The sequence below is a fragment of the Vicugna pacos genome, chromosome 2 (assembly GCF_048564905.1).
Source record: "Vicugna pacos chromosome 2, VicPac4, whole genome shotgun sequence".
Classification (NCBI taxonomy): domain Eukaryota; kingdom Metazoa; phylum Chordata; class Mammalia; order Artiodactyla; family Camelidae; genus Vicugna; species Vicugna pacos.
Genome location: NC_132988.1, coordinates 94,410,581 through 94,426,785, shown reverse-complemented (window position 1 = coordinate 94,426,785; position 16,205 = coordinate 94,410,581). Strand labels below are relative to the sequence as shown.

General features: G+C 44.4%; 1 protein-coding gene across 3 annotated transcripts in view; it reads left to right on the top strand.

Moving 5' to 3' along the window:
- Positions 1-16,205, top strand: part of TBC1D1 (TBC1 domain family member 1) — a 181,187-nt gene that overhangs the window by 37,661 nt on the left and 127,321 nt on the right. Inside the window, exon 1 of one of the 3 annotated variants that reach the window (XM_072945268.1) lies at positions 15,312-15,553. The exons of the other annotated variants lie outside the window; for them this stretch is intronic. Within the exon in view, the coding sequence (XP_072801369.1) occupies positions 15,524-15,553 (30 nt within the window). The 5' untranslated portion in view covers positions 15,312-15,523. Of the gene's footprint in view, positions 1-15,311; positions 15,554-16,205 lie in introns of those variants that run through there. 3 annotated transcript variants of the gene reach the window in all.

The following is a 16,205-nucleotide window of genomic DNA, read 5'->3' as shown; positions in this document are numbered from 1 at the left end:
GCCAGTTTTTATGCCCCCTTTTCTCATATACATTTATGGTGACCAAGTTTGCTTTTAAAACATATGCTAAGAAGAATGACGTATTTTTCAGACTGAAGTTGTCAAGGGAAAAATATGCTTAAGAAGGAGTCTGTAAAATCAACAAAGCAGACTTATCTCCCAGAAAATCCATTCTCTGATCAGGCTGTTTCATCTGTAAAGCTTTCTGGCCTGTCCACCTCCCATCCTCCAGCCAATAAATGCTAAATTCCTTAGCTTGGCAGTCAAGAGCCTTGTCCATCTGGTCTCAGATGATTATTTAGATTTTCCCTCTAATTCCAAGATTTTGTGTCCTATTCAACAAAATAGGACTGTTAATTTTTCTGGAGTAGCCAAGCAAGCTTTCCTCTTTTTGCTCATTGCTGTTTCTTTTACCTACAGAGGTTATTTCCCTCCTTTACTCAAGAAAAGCATTCATTTCCATCTCTCCTAGCGCTAATGCTGCCTCCTCCAGAAAGCTTTCCTGGATTGGATTTGCTGTCACACCTTATCAAATCTATCCCTTATTTAGAACACTTACACTACATCTCTTACTTTACTTCTGCCCAAATTCAGAGAACCACTCTAAGGCTATTCACTGAAAAAAGAAATGTGTCAAAGTGCTTTGAATGAAAGCAATTAGCTATAGTTTCTGTTAATGGTGTAATGGTGCAGGTTGCAGACATGTGGCCTGGCCTGCAGACTTTTATTGTTTGTATTTGAAGCAAAGCAGTTCCATTTGAATGCCTGCAGGCTGGCATTTACACTCTATTCACTAGTCTCCCCACTCCCTGCTGCCTTCTACCAGATATGTCACATATATGCATCACTGCCTGATCCCTCATGGTGCTTGGGTTCACACGCTCCATGTAGCTGTGAAATTAATCACTTGCTGCACCAGGCCCAAGTCATGGCTCTGTTGCTTCCTAGCTGGTTCCTATAGTATCTCTGAGTGGCCCTTTGTATTTGAGGTCAGCCTTACGCAAAGAAACAGGTATATTTTTGCATATGGACTCAAATACAGACACACACACGGCGACGGCTCAAAGATTCCTGGAATGCATTGGAGAACAGGCGTATTTATCACTGAACTAAAGGGACCCCCTGCAAAACTGCCTTCAACTTACCTTGAGGTCTTAGAAACAAAAGTGACCCTTTGCTACTGTGAATCGAGAGGCTGGACTAGGTTGGAAGAGGGTTGATAAGTGGATGTGGTCATTACCACACTCCAGTATCCTGCACGCACAGCAGACCTCAGTAACTATGACATCACCGCTGAGCCCAGACAGAGCCCTGTGACTCCATCACCACTAAGTGCTAGATTTCTGCTCCTGGCAGAAGAGGGAAATCGGGGTGAAAAATATTTGGCACCTTGCAGTTAGAAGAACTTTGGGGAGCTGCTTTAGTCAAAAATCAAAGACTTGGATTTATTAAAGGTTGGTAAGAAGTGAAACCATGTATGCAAAAGTACGTTATAAATGAAGAAATGTTATAAATGCTGCTGTTTATTTATTGGTTGCCCTGTACTCTGTGCAAGTGCCTTTGGTCATTTCAAATATCTGAAATGTGGAGGTGACCGCCACTTTATGGTAGTGGAAATAGGGCTTGGATGTTCAGTAAATTCTGAGTCACCCAGCTCACTGTAAGCTTTGTGCTGAGACCCGGCCCAGCTCTCTCTGACCTCAGCCTGCCCTCTTTGCTTGAGGTTATGTGGCTCCCAGATTATGCTCTAGGCACGTAAATTAATTATTACAACAACCATTTCTGCTATAATTAACATTCTACTTAGATATAAAGTGGGTCATGTTCCCTCTCATTCTCCCTGAGCTGTCTGCTGGTTCTATACTCCTTCCATACCCATTTTCTCACTTCTGGAGATCTGTGAACAAGATTTGCTCCTGCAGAGAAAGCAGGAGACCAGAAATAGCAAAGGATAAAGGAAAAAAGGCCAGGGTCGGGTCAAGAGCTTCCCACGTCATCTCTTTCCAGTCTAGCAGGAACCAGATAGGAGCCTTAAGGAGATCTCAGAGGCCAAAGGAGATAATATTGAGAGTTAAGTGAAATGTTGACAAATAGGAAACACATATGCAGCTCTGACTAACACTGATTGTCTTAAAATGCCTGCACGGTTAAATAATACTCACGAGTTCTCACCTTGCTTCTAAAGTCTTGTAACTGAAAGCAGCTTTGTGCCCATGCCTTGGACTCTGTGCAAAGCTTTGATAGATGTCTGATGTCAATCTCGATCAGGAGTTGCTCCAGGGTCGCCGAATTCCAGGATGTAGGGAGCTTTCTAGATCAAGAGTTGGTATTTATCGTATGTGTTAGTAGTTTTGTTGCACCTATGGAAAGTGGGCAGTCATTATGCCTCTGAATGTTTGATTCCATAAAAAAGCCAACTGAATATGGCTGTTGCAGAGCCATCTGAGGCAGCCAGAGGCCGAGGGTTCCAGATGCCTTCCCAATCAAAGGGTGCTCAGTGCTGACCTCTAGAAGAGATACTAATTCTCAGTTCGAGGCTGCCACACTCTTCCCTATAGAAGAGTCACAATACTGTGACTTTTTCTCCCCCTTACACTTCTCCCGGGAGGTTTGTTAAGTTTAAAAATTCAAGACAAATCATAAAATGTTTGAGAAGTAATAGTCAGTGCTTCCTTATTCACATTTTTTTTTTAATCTAAAGGTCACTTTTGATTTTTCTCTCACTCACACCCTACCTTTCAACCAGTTGCAAGCCCTGTTGGTTCTGCTTCCAAAATATGTCTTGACTCCATCTGCTTCTGTACAGCGTTCACTGCCACTATCTTAATCCAAGCCACCATCACAATGGCCTCCTAACTGGAGAACTGGTCTCTTGCTCCATCTCTGACCCCAGGATTCCATTCTCCATTTAATGTCAGAGCAACCGAGTCAAGAATTCAGTCAGGTAATTCCTCTAACTCATTCAGGTTTTTCTGGAGCTGACCCCTTGGTGGGTTCTCTAGATAAGTACTCCTTATCTTGGGTCAGTGGCCCACTCAAGGATGAGTCTCTGTTAGGTGTGGGCATAAGCTCCTGCCCATCCATTCCCTCTTCACCAGAAAAGCTGGATTTTGTCTATGGAAGAGGACATGATGTTGTGTAAATGCCAGGGCCCTGTTCTCCTGTAAGATTCATATCTCTGTGTTTCAAACTCAGGCCAAGAACCACAGGCATATCCTGGACAAGACTGGTAGTATTGCTGGAGTCAGAATCCCTGGGTCTTAATTCTGCCCCTCCCTCTTATTGGCCACATACTTTGTGCAAGCTACTTAACTTCCAAAATTTTACTTCTTAAAGCTGCTGTGAGAGACAGTAAATGTGTCTAACTTCTGTTTGAATGTTTAATGTTTAAATGTTTAATGTGTAAGTTTATATGAAATTCTTAGCTTAAGGTCTGGTACATAGTAAGCACCTAAAGGATAATCTGTTACAGCAGAAGTGCAGTAAATATTTGCTCAGTGAATAAATGAATAAATTACTTAGCCTCTTAGAGTTACGTTTCATCACCTATAAAGAGGTTTAGCTGGATGATAACTTTCCAGTCTAATATTTCTGTGGATTTAATTATGAGGATGTTGATAGTTATGATAAATTGTGATTATATTATTACTGATTTTTTTAGGATTATTATGAAGGATGATTAAAAAAGTCAAATTCTAAACTGACATAAAGTGAACAAATTGAACAAAACAGAAAATTTTTTAAATAATCCCCCTCAATCTAATGACAACCTGGTTTTTGACTTAGTGTGTCAAAGAGAGAAGGGAAAAAATCTAAATGTCCAATCAAAAAGAGAGGAGATACTTATATTGTGGAATAATCATACAACTTAATACAATTGGAGACTATTCAGCAGTTAAAATTACACAATGTTGAATATGAAAAGCAATTGCCAGAAGAATATATACACTATGATACTGTGGAGGAAAAAAACTTGAAAGCACAAAAACGCCTTTATATTGTTTGTGGTTGATACCTATGGGGATAATACATACAAACAGGGGGAAAGATACACTTAGTGCCGGACGGTGGCTGCCTGTGGGGTTGGAGGGGGAGCTCTGTCAGTGACACTTTACTTCTTAAAAGAAAAAAATACGTATATGTACATATGTGCAGAACATTTAAAACTGTTAAAACTGGGTAGAAACTCCCTGGATAGCTGTCATATTATTCTATTTAACTTTTTGTGAAATATTTTATGATTTTAAAAAGCACCTTAGAAAATAAGAATGCCGTGTGCAATAACAAGTCCAGGATTAGATTCTGCTCCTTTGTAGATTAGGGATCATCTTGCTTCTCTTTTACCCTCCAGTGGCTAATTTCTCCTTGGCCTTTGGGTGCATCCTTAAACCCTTCAGCCCCGCTTGCTGCGGGCCCGTCTTAAAGGGCCCCCATGCTGGGTTAAAGGCCCTCTCTGCTGCTTTCTTAGCATCATCTCTTTCCTGGCATGTAGCCTGTCTCACTTGGTCACACAGTTTCCTGTTTACTTGCTGCAGGGGCCCACTGGGCCCTAAGGCTTTCCTCTGGGGACAGGTGGCATGTTCAGTGTAGCATCCCTGGGGATGGGTGTGCCAATGTGCGCCATAGATATCCATCAGGTGACTGCATAAATGAAAAGACACTTCAGTGGCTTAACTTCCATTGCTGTGCACACAGTGGGCCAGAGTAGGATGCCTGAAATCACTGCTGCTTGGCTTGAAACTATAAAGCAGCATTTGTTGGCTCAGAGGGCCTCTGTATTCCTTTCTTGGATTTGGCCAGCCGTGGCCCTTTGGAGAGGAAGAGTAGGGTGATGTTTTTCATGTAAGGAAACCTTGTCCTACACCTACTGACACATCCAATCCAAGAATTAGGTTCTTATTAAGCTTTATAGGGGCCAGACCCCATCCAGCTGAATTTCCAGGGCACTGGGCGGTCAGGGTCCCTCAGTCCGTCAGCCAGGCCAGCTTTTCACAGGCAGGACCACTGCTCCTACCTCCCCCACTCCCAGCAGCCCAGCTCCTGCTCTGTCCTGGATTCAGGTGGGTCTGGCTTGCCAGCTCCCAGCGTGGCCTCGGTGGGGAGACTGCTGCAGCCTCGTCTCCTTCTTACTGGCCCCTGGCCCAGCGGTCCCCTTGAGAAGGGCCCTGCTGCCTCAGACTCAAGGAGAGCTTGCTTCCTTCCCTTCCCTTCTTCTCTCATTCATTCGTTGAGTCATTAAAATTTGCTGCCATTTCCAGCCCACCTCCTTCTAGTCCAGCTGGCACTGGCTCAGCCCCTGGCTCCAGGAGAGAGGCAGAGCTGCTTCCCTGACAAAGCTTGCTATTGGCTGCAAGCTGGTGGCTGTCTTGAGAGCCGCTCTTGGCCAGACTAGATCCCTGAAATGGTAGAGCATGAAGCCCTGTGTTGGTAGCACTAGGGCTGCTTGCTTTCCTGGCATTGCGGAGAACCTCAGCTCTACCCAGGCAAGACCTTGGGAGAAATGATTTTTACTTCGCTCAACCTCTGCTTCCTTGTGTGCAAAACAATAAAGTAACAGCTTGCAGGAGAATTTCCAGATAATAATTAGGGCTGTGTAGTAAAGTAGTTAAGTTGACTTGAGCCCGAATCCTGGTTCTGTCTCTTCGGTTTCCCCATCTGAAATAGGGTAATAGTGGTCCCCACCTCGCTTGCTGTAAATGCTTAGAACAATGCCTGATCCCCAATGAGTACATTTGTTACAGTTGATGAACCCTCACTGACATATTGTTATCACCCAAAGTCGGTAGTTTACCTTAGGATTCACTCGTGGTGGTGTACTGTACAGTCTGTGGGTTTGGACAAATGTATAATGACATGTATCCGTCATTATAGCATCATACAGAGTATTTTCACTGCCCTAAAAATCCTCGGTGCCCTGCCTACTCATCCCTTCTCTCCCACCCCCAGCCTCTGGCAACCACTGGTCTTTTTTCTGGCTCCATAGTTTTGACTTTTCTAGAATGTCATATGTAGTTAGAATCATACAGTGTGTAGCCTTTTCAGATAGGCTTCTTTCACTTAGTAATGTACATTTAAGGTTTCTCCATATCTTTTCATGGCTTGATCACTCATTTCTTTTCGGTACTGAATAATATTCAACTGTCTGGATGTACCACAGTTTATTTATCCATTCACCTACTAAAGGACATCTTGGTTTCTTCCAAGTTTTGGTAAGTATGAATGAAGTTGCTGTAAACATCCGTGTGCAGGTTTTTGTGTGGACATGAGTTTTCAACAAATAACAAGGAGTGTGTTTGCTGGATTGAAACGTGACGCACTTAAAGAACTAGATGGAAGTGAACAAACTGTTTAAGAAGTGGGAAATCACTCTAATCAAAGGTAAATTAAGCCACTTTTTGGGGGATAAGAAAAAGGAAATTATGATTTGGTATGAAAGAAGGGGGAAAGGAAGTTTAGGTCTGATTTTTAGTAACTCATAGGTTTGACCAGGAAATAGGAATTGATATTTTGCAGTCTAATTTTTACAGAGAAACATAGTCTTCAGTGCAGGAAAAAAGTTATTTTTCAGTGAAATTAATGTTATGCAAAGTGGTATTTTTCATGTTTCCATTAGAAAGTATAATTAAAATGTCTGAGTTTAAAGCTGAGCATCTATGCTTAGGTATAGCACAGGGTGAGGATATCAAAATCTTTTGACTCCAGATTTTCACTGTTTTCTTTTATGAGCTCATTGCCGCTGGGTTGTTCCATGAATTTGAAACATGTGTGTGCTGCACTTTGGAAAGATTATTTGCTTAAACTTCATAGACTGAGCTAAAAATAGGAAAACACAGTTTCTATTTTTGGAATATCTTACCAGCTAAAAAGTGAATATAGTTACGATACATATTAAGCAAAATATTGAGAAGGGAACAGTTACTTAAATAGCAAAATACATCAATTTAGCTGGTTTCAAAATGTCACAAGTACGGAAATGAATTGATTGTTATTTCTAAGGAAGAGAAAAAGCTGCATCATAAAGTAAATTTCTGTTTTAACAAGACTGCTGAGTGCAGAGAGAAAAAAGGCACCCCGAACTGGTGTGGGCTTTATTCTTGGGATTTGTTACTGCCCGGTTCCCTCTAGAGTCACAATTTCAGTGGCTCCCTTTTTACACTGTGGAGTCCTGTTCTAGCTGGGCTTGACAGCCAGCTTTTAATTTTGCAATGTAGTGAAGGTGGCTGGAGCCACTTAAAATGTTCTTATTAAATGTATTTGCTGTTATTCTGGCTAACGAGAGACTACAACTTGATGCACAAAACCAAAACATAAAATTAGAGACCTTAATTTAAACGTTGACACAGATCTATCAAAGTAGAATGTTCTTCAGTTAATCCCCTGAACTTATTGTTTACCTCCAAATAAATCTTCATAAAATGTGTCCACCCACATCCCTCCTGTACTTTGTTTCACTCATGCACCAACTTACTGAGCATCCTTTGCTCTGAAGCTGATCTTCAAATACCCAGTCTTGCCACCCAAAGACTCCATTTTGAGTTTAGCATGATTTAAAATATGAGTACGTGCGTGTGCTTGAGAGAAAGCAAGAGAAGTGGACCGGGAACGAGAGAGGATGTGTGGGGAAGAGAAAAGCGAGCTGAGTCGTGTGACTGAGCAGGATCCATTTCTTAAGGAGGAACTGTCTGAAAGTGTGAGAGGCTAGTGTTTCTGTTGCACACCAAGTCTCTGCCCAGAATGATAGGCATTTACCAGAGAAACTTGGACGATTTGTGGCACAGCTTCTAGAGTGAAAGTAACACATGGAGCACAGACACCCTGCTAGACATAGCAACTCGTAAAAAGGGAGAGGAAAATACTGAGAGATGTCCAGGGGGGCCCACCCACCCCAGAATTAGTTCTGGCTAACACACAATCTCATCTTTGCTCTCAACTGTTTGTCCTGTCTATGAACAGCCATGAACTTGAGATCTCCTGCCCATGTTTTATTTCTATATTTATAACATATCATAATGTATTAGTCAGTGTTCTCCAGAGTAACAGAACCAATAGAATATGTATATGTGTGTGTGTGTGTATACTACTACTACTTCTACTATATATATAATATATATATATGAAGAGATTTATTATAGGAAATAGCTCATGTGGTTACGGAGACCGGGAAGTCCCATGATCTGCCATCTTCAACCTGGAGAACCAGGAAAGCTGGTGGTGTATTTCAGTACAAGTCTGAAGGCTTGATAACTGGGGGGGGGGGGTGTCCAGGGACATAGGGGGTTTGCTGATGATTTAAGTCCTTGTATGAGTCCAAAGGCCTGAGAAAAAGGAGCACTGATGTCTGAAGGCAGGAGAAGATGGGTGTCTCAGCTCAAGCAAAGAGAGAGGGGGGGTGGGGGGAATTCTCCCTTCTTCCTCCTTTTTGTTCTATTCAGGACCTCAGTGGATTGGATAATGTCCACCCAACCAACCAACACTGGTGAGGGCATCTTCTCTACTCAGTCTACCAATTCAAATGCTAATGTCTTCCAGAGACCCCTTCACAGATATACCCAGAAATAATGTTTATCAGCTATCTGGACATCATTAAAATTAACCATCCCACATACCCATCATTAGCCAACAACAACCACTGCTACTGCTGCTGCTGAAGTTTCTTCTACTACTTCTACTACTACTACTTCTTCTACCACTACGTCTACTACTACTGTTGCAGGAAAATGGGGTGCGAGGGGATGGTCATGTCCCAGGTCTCAGGAGAGTCCCTGGGACGTGCCTGGCCAAGTAAGGGTCCTTGGCTTCCTGCAGAAAAGAATTCAAGAGCGGACCACAGCAAAGTGAAAGCAAGTTTATTTAGAGAGATACTCCATAAACAGAGTGTGGGCCCTCTCGGAAGGCAAGGGAGAGAGGCCACGAGGTGTGGGGGTGTTTAGTTTAAGGTAAAAGTAGATACACACTCCATAGACAAAGTGCGGTCCTTTCACTCAGAAGGGAGAGTGGTCATGAGGTGTGGGGGTGGTTAGTTTTTATGGGCCAGGTAATTTCACATGCTAACAAGTGCGAGGACTAGTCCAACTATGTTAGGGAAGGGCTGGGATTTTCAGAAATTGGGCCACCGTCAATTTTTGGCCTTTTTCCGTCAGCCTAGGAAACGCCATGGCACCCTTGGGTGTGCCATGAGGCTCAGGGTCTATTGGAAGCCGAATCCTCTGCCATCTTGGTTTTACCCAGTTAACCTATACTCAACTGCTGTGCTGTTCTTTTAACAGTTGTGCCCTGCCTCCTTCCCTCCTGTCTTCTACTACTACTACTGCTACTGCTACTGCTAACATCAGCTAACATTTCCTGAGCACCTACAATGTAAAAGGATTCAGGCTGACTGCTTTATATGCATCCCATTTCATTTTAAAACTAGACCCTAGAAGTGTGGGTTCCATTATTACGCAGGTTCAGGGAATTAATTTATCTAAAGTCATTAAACCATCCATCATCATTTAAAAACTGAGTTATAATTCACATACTATGAAATTTGGGTTTTAGTGTATTCATCAATTTGTGTAACCATCACATCACTACTATCTAATTCCAAAGTATTTTCATCACCTCAAAAAGAAATGTCATACTCATTAACAGTCACTCCCCATTTTTTCCCTCCCTCTAGTCCCTGGAAGCCACAAATCTATTTTCCGTTTCTATGGATTTTGGATTTTTTTTATAAACAGAGTCATATACTATATAGTTTTTTATGTCTGGCTTCTTTCACTTAGCATAATGTTTTCAAGGTCCATTTATGTTGTAACATGCCTCGGTAGCTTATCACTTTTTATGACCAAATAATATTCTGCTGTGTGGGTACACTATCCATTCATCAGTCGAAGGACATTCGGGTTGTTTCCACTTTTTAGCCATTATGAATAATACTACTGTGAACATTCATGTATAAATTTTTCATAGACATAATGTTTCCAATTTCTACAGAGGGATTTTTTTTCCCCATGACTTTTTTTTTGGATTTGATAGTATCCTTAGCAAATATTTTTTCTGGAAACAAACTTTAATGCCAGTGAGAGATGCCTGCACACCTGCAAACTACCATTTATTAAAATGCTCTCTCTGCAATGTGAGCTCTGATTTCTATGCTATCTGCCCTAGTAAGGGTTGATATCCAGAGATGAGCATCAATCCTTCAATCCTGCCAGCTGGTCCTTCCTGGAAAGCTCACTCTCTCATCACCATCTGTAAAAGTCCTGATGTCTTTCAGCCAGGATGCTGGTTCTTCGTTTGCAGCCTTAAGTTATCTTTCGTTCCTTTGGGACTCCGTGGAGCTTCACCTGGGCCTTTCCCTTGGCATTTTACACTCTTCCCTGCTACCCTCTAGGTCTAATCCAGGCAGGCTTCAGGTTTGATCACCTTTGCTATTCCTTGCTAGGACACGTGTTGCTTTACACAATAGGTGCTAATGAATATTCGTGAACTGAATAAATTCTTGATCAGTTGCTGTGATATTGCGATTTACAGTAAGAAATTTTTGGTCTTTGTTTCCCTTTCTGGCACAGAGCTTCCAAAGCTTTGGAATTTCCTGTGACGAGAGGGATAAAGATGTCTTTTGTTATGTTAATACGGTGACCTTTGGAAAGCCCCTAGGTCACTTTAGGATGGAGGTTGGTTGCCAAGGGAACCAACCTTGTGATTAGAAGGTTGAAACTTTCAGTCCCACCTCCTGAACTCTGGGGAAGGGAGAGGGGCTGGAGATTGAGCTCAGTCGCTAAAGGCCAGTGATGTAAACAATTATACCTACGTAATGAAGCCTCTATAAATACCCAAAAGGATGAGGTTTGGAGAGTTTCTGGGCTGGTAAACAGGTGCAGATTTGGGGAGAGTGGTGTGCCCAGAAAGAGCATGGAAGCTCTGCTGCCTTTCCCCATACCTTGCCCTATGCATCTCTTTCATGTGACTGTTCCTGAGTTGTATCCTTTTATAATAAACCAGTAAGCAGCATGTTTCCCTGAGTTCTGTGAGTCACTCTAGCAAATTAATTGAACCCAAGGAGGGTGCTGTTGGAACCTCCAATCCATAGCTAGTTATTGGGAGCATAAGTGACAACCTGGACTTACCATTGGTGTGTGAAGTTGGCACGGTGATGGGGTGGGGAGGGGACAGTCTTGTAGGACTAAGCCCTTAACCTGTGGGATCTGACACAGTCTACCTGGAGATAGTGTCAGAATTCAGTTGAACTGTAGGACACTCAGCTAGTATCCCAGAATAACATGGTGATGTGGCAGAAAATACAAAACACATTGTAACTGGTGTCAGAGTCATAGTTGCCAAGTGCCAAATGGTTCTGATTCATTTGAAGCCAAGCTAAGTTTCCTTGTCCAGTTGGTATTACAATGGCTCTATTTTTAACCAGGTCTTGTGGTGAGAGGAACAGGTTACAGAGTGAGGTCGTGCTGTTGCATACGTCCTACCTCAGCGCCCTCCACATCTGAGCTCATGGAGAGCAGCCTGTCAGCATCTCCTCCTGAACTCTCAGGAGGCTTTTCTGTCCTTGCCCCTTTCTCCTCCTCAAAGGAGAAACATGGAAGATGAGTAGGACAGGAGTGTCGGGTTTATCTGGGGAGTTATGGTCAGGCTTAGTAGATGAGCAATTCTTCCAGTTCTTGGTTTGCCTCCCTCTTTTTAGTCCTCTTTTAATGTCTCAGGAAAACTGAGATGGTGAAACATTAAAGCTTCCTTTTAAAGGTACTTAGAGAGTAGTCTTGGATTTTCTGTACATCCTATTTGGATGCAGTCCTATTTGGATAACCTGTTGCTCTCCACAGAGCAACTGTATCCTTTTTTTTTTTTTTTTTTTTTAAATAAGGGATCCAGAACTATAGAAGTGGTTCTCAATCCTGGCTGATAATCAGAATCTCTCTCTCTCTCTCTCACACACACGCACACACACACACACACACACACACACACACACACACTCACTCCTCCAAGCTTTAAGTAAATCCAGAGATCAACACCAATAATACCTCTCTTGCTGAATTCATTTGGCTCACACATTTTGCTTGGCTGGATGGAATGTTTTAATAATTGAGCACGCGTCCTCCAAGATGCCACAGTTCATTCATTCCTTATTGTCTCACTTGGCCCTCTTCACACCTTTATATGACCCACCTGCCCTTTGAGGTCTCTAAGAATTTGACCCTGCCCCAGACCAGCCAAATCATCTGCCCTCCTTCCTCACCCACCAGCCTTAGCATCACAGGTAACTCTGATAGACAATCAGGGCTGGGAACCATCAGCATCTTTGAGCAATGATTATTCTGTCAATAAATGTTCCCAATGCTGGCTGAAAGGGACTCACCAGGGAGCTATTAAGAATTACCATGCCCTCTCTACATACAGCTCTTCCCTGGGGGAATATACAGTTTCTTGGAGAAAGATACATTTTTCAGATGGGAGATGTAGTATTTTAAGGAAAATTGTTTTGAATGTGGGCTCCATTGGATTAAAGTTCCCTTTAATGAACTTCCAGATTGTAATAGTTTCTGTTGGCAAGCTACTTGTTGGCAGGAAATTAAGATCTTTCATGTATATTTCTTAAAATATTTGGTGTTAGAGCCCCACACGTATCAAGTCCACCCATTGGAAAAGTCCTTATGTTCCCAAGAAATGAGTGATTCTGCCCAGCCTTGGATCGGGCAGGAAGACCTGGAGCAGAGAGAGACCTCTCTGAGCCTAAAAGACATGTAAGGTTTAGGCAAATTCAAACCAGGATCTGTAGGAGACGCCACCCAGATGTATATATACATGGAGAACTGGATCCAGGTTTAAACAATGAAGTGAGGCTGTCCCTATTTCACCTGCCCACACACTTTATAACTGTTATACTCAGGATTTGGTCTGAGTTAAATTTTTTTTTTGCAAGAAGTGCAATTTTCATTCTAAGCTTAAGGTAATATTTCTTTTTTTGCCTCCCTACCTTCTGCTGAAGAAGAAAATTTATCTCAGTCAGTTGGAGGTAATTCAGGTTTCTTCCATTAATTTCAGGTCCCCCTCCTCCTTTCCATGGAGTCACCTCTCAGTCCTGGGCATTTTCATAGGACTCGGACTGGGGACTGGAGCGGTGGTGTACGATGATGTTTGTTACCTGTCTAGCCTTCCCTCCTGGTCCTCAGCTGCTTATCCGCTCCCATCGAAACAATGTTGCTTCCTTGTGGCTCTCTAGCTCTTCCTCTGCTGAGCTGGATCACACCATTACAAGGACGAAGGACAGTTTTTGTTTTTCTCTCAAGGGGCCGTTGGTCAGTAACACTATTTGAAGGCCAGTGTCAATGAATCTTATATACTAGTGCATTTCAAACTTTGTGTGCATCCTGGCCACCTGGAGTCATGGTAAAATGAAGGTTCTAACTCCATAAGGGGGGATTAGGGCAGGGTCTGAGAGTCTGCATTTCTGCCAGATTGTCAGGTGATGTAAGGCAGCTGGTCCATGGACCACACTTTAAGTAGCAAGGCTGATAGGGCCACAAAGGCTCTCACTTTAATGGAGCTCTCAGCTTCTTTTTCTTCTGCTTGTTTGGGGGAATGATGTGGTAACAGGGAATGATTTGGTTAAATGGATGCAAATGCACTCCCCCTTTCCATCTTTTAATTTCTTTAGAGAACATCACTGCTTAAAAGAATCAAAGAATAGCACTTCCCTAGGATGTTCAGAAAACCCTTTTCAATTACCCAGGTAGGCTCCATTAGAATGATATCACTCGTGACTTTGACCATGCCTTTATCTTTTTTTTCTTTTTGGTGGGGGTTGGGGGAGAGGTAATTTATTTTATTATTTATTTTTAGTGGAGGTACCAGGGATTGAACCCAGGACCTAGTGCATGATAAGCATGCACTCTACCACTTGAGCTATTACCCTCCACCTCCTTTTATCCTATTCCCATGCAACCTATGTGGGAAGAGAAAAAAAGACACCCCTCCCTTCTCCATGGTCCTCTCTTGGTATTTATGCCTTGTGTAATCTCCTTGCCTTATAGGTAGACTAGATTTATTTCCTTGATTTTAACGAATAAAAAACAGCAGAAGTCTTGGGATGTCCCTTCTGAGATTAGTTTATAAAACGACTGACCTCCTTGGACACGTGTTCTTTGATGGGTCACTTGTGCTGGGGGATGCAGGCTCCCCTTTTGTGAGAGCCCTATGGGGAGAACTACATGTTGCAGCACGAAACTGAGGCTATGAGTCTAGCAGCCTACAAGGAACTGAATTCTGGGAACAACTGTGTTTGTGAACTTTAAAGTGAATCCTTCAGTGCCAGCCCCATTTTGAAACAACGGGAGCCCAGCTAACAGACCTTCAGCCAGAGACACCAGCAAAGATGCTCCTGGATTTTTGACCCACAGAAACTGCTTTTAGATTCTTAGTTTTGAGGTAATTTGTTATGCAGCAATAGATAATGAATATACCCATCTAACTGAGATGCCAGACATTCGGGGAACATCATTAAAATGTTCTACGGCCCCTCATGAAGAAAAGACACAATTAATATGACAAAAGGAAAGCAGCGGGTCCTGGGGCTAGGGCGGTGGTTTGGCCTGAGGAACGCAGTGAGTGGCTTAACATGACACATATGTTACACATTGGCTATTAATGCGACCTTTGGCCTTTTTTTTTTCTTCAATGTGCAACTCTTGGGTATCTGAATTTGAAACTCAGCTTAACCTTTGCAGCTATAAACGGACTACACTGCTTAACATCTTGCCTTAGGAGGGGGAAAAAAAAAACCTTGTGAAACCAACATTTCTCACATTGCTAAAACCTCCCTGGCAGGAACTTAAGGTTATTTTTCCACCGCCCCTTTTCTAGTCTCAACAGTTGTGTTTTCTGACTCCAAGAAAACCACCTTTGATTACATAAAGGTATTAGGAGCCAGGGAAACACTAGCTCTTTTGTTACCAGCTATCTCGAGCGTTTAAGAAACACTCGGGGTTGGGGGGGAGGTAACCCCTGGAAAGTTGGGCGGGCTTTGTGTTCGCTCCAATTCTGGGGCTTTTATCAAGCCTCAGAGAGAGGAACTCCTAGTTTTCTGAAAGTTGGGCGAAAGGGACCCCAGAGGCCTAGAAAGCCGCGTCCCTGGCCCTCTGCGTTCACGACTCCTCCCCCGGTAGCCCCGCGGCCCGGGGCATCCCGGAGGAGGGCGACCCCCGCGGGTCCCAACTTCCCGCCGCGAGCCGAACGTGGGGGGGGCGGGGTGGGGGCGGGGTCGGCTGCGCTCCCTCCCCTCCCCCCCTCCCCCCGGCTCTCCCCACCCACTTCCCTTTCTCAGCCGGGCAGCCCCGCGGGCGCGACCTCTCCGGGCAGTGACGAGTGGGGAGGAGCCCGCCGCCGCCGCCGCCGCCGCCGCCGCCGCGGGGGGAGCCATGCCCGGGCCCCGCCGCGCCCCGAGCCCGCCCCCGGCTGCCCGCCGCCCCACGGGCCGGCGGCGGGAGTGAGCGGGAGCGGCGGGCGACGAGCCGCCGCCCGGCCCGCGATGTCACCATTGTTCAGCTGGGTGGCCAAGGTAGGCGGCGTCGGGGCCGCGTCGGGCCGGCGTCCGCTACCGTAGCGGACGGCTGGGCGAACAGTGGTAACGGTCGGGCAGTGGGGGGCCCGGAGCGCGGGGAGCGCCTGCGGCTTGCGGGGGCGGCGGGGGATCTGACCGCGGGGGGAGCGGCCCGCGCCGCCCCGGTTGTTCACCGTGGTTTTCATTCATTAGCCTTTCTTCCCCCTGGGGCGAACGGGCCAGTGGCGTCACGCCCATTTCACAGATCCGGAGAGTGAGGCTCGGCCCCGGCAGACTCCCTCGCACCGTGGATTCACCACTGGATGTTTCCCGGCGGCGGGACCTTGCGTGTCCGCCTCCTGGATACAGGTTTGTGCTCGGTTGTCTGGAATAGGACACCGAGGTTGCCAAAAGGCTGAACTCGCTTAGAGGGTGTCTGTCTTTTGTTTTTAATTCCTCGGTTTCCAAGGGCAAGTTTTGGCATCTGAACTTTAAATGTGAGTTCTTTACCTTGTATTTCCTTAAAGTTTTCTCTTCAGAACATTGGCGCCTCAGAATATCTGAGTGTTACAAGTCCGGGCTAATTCCGATGCTGGAGTGGATTTCTAGAGTTCCCACTAGTTTGGGAAGGCAGCTACAGACTAGTTCCCTCCCGGAGTACCAGGTGTTT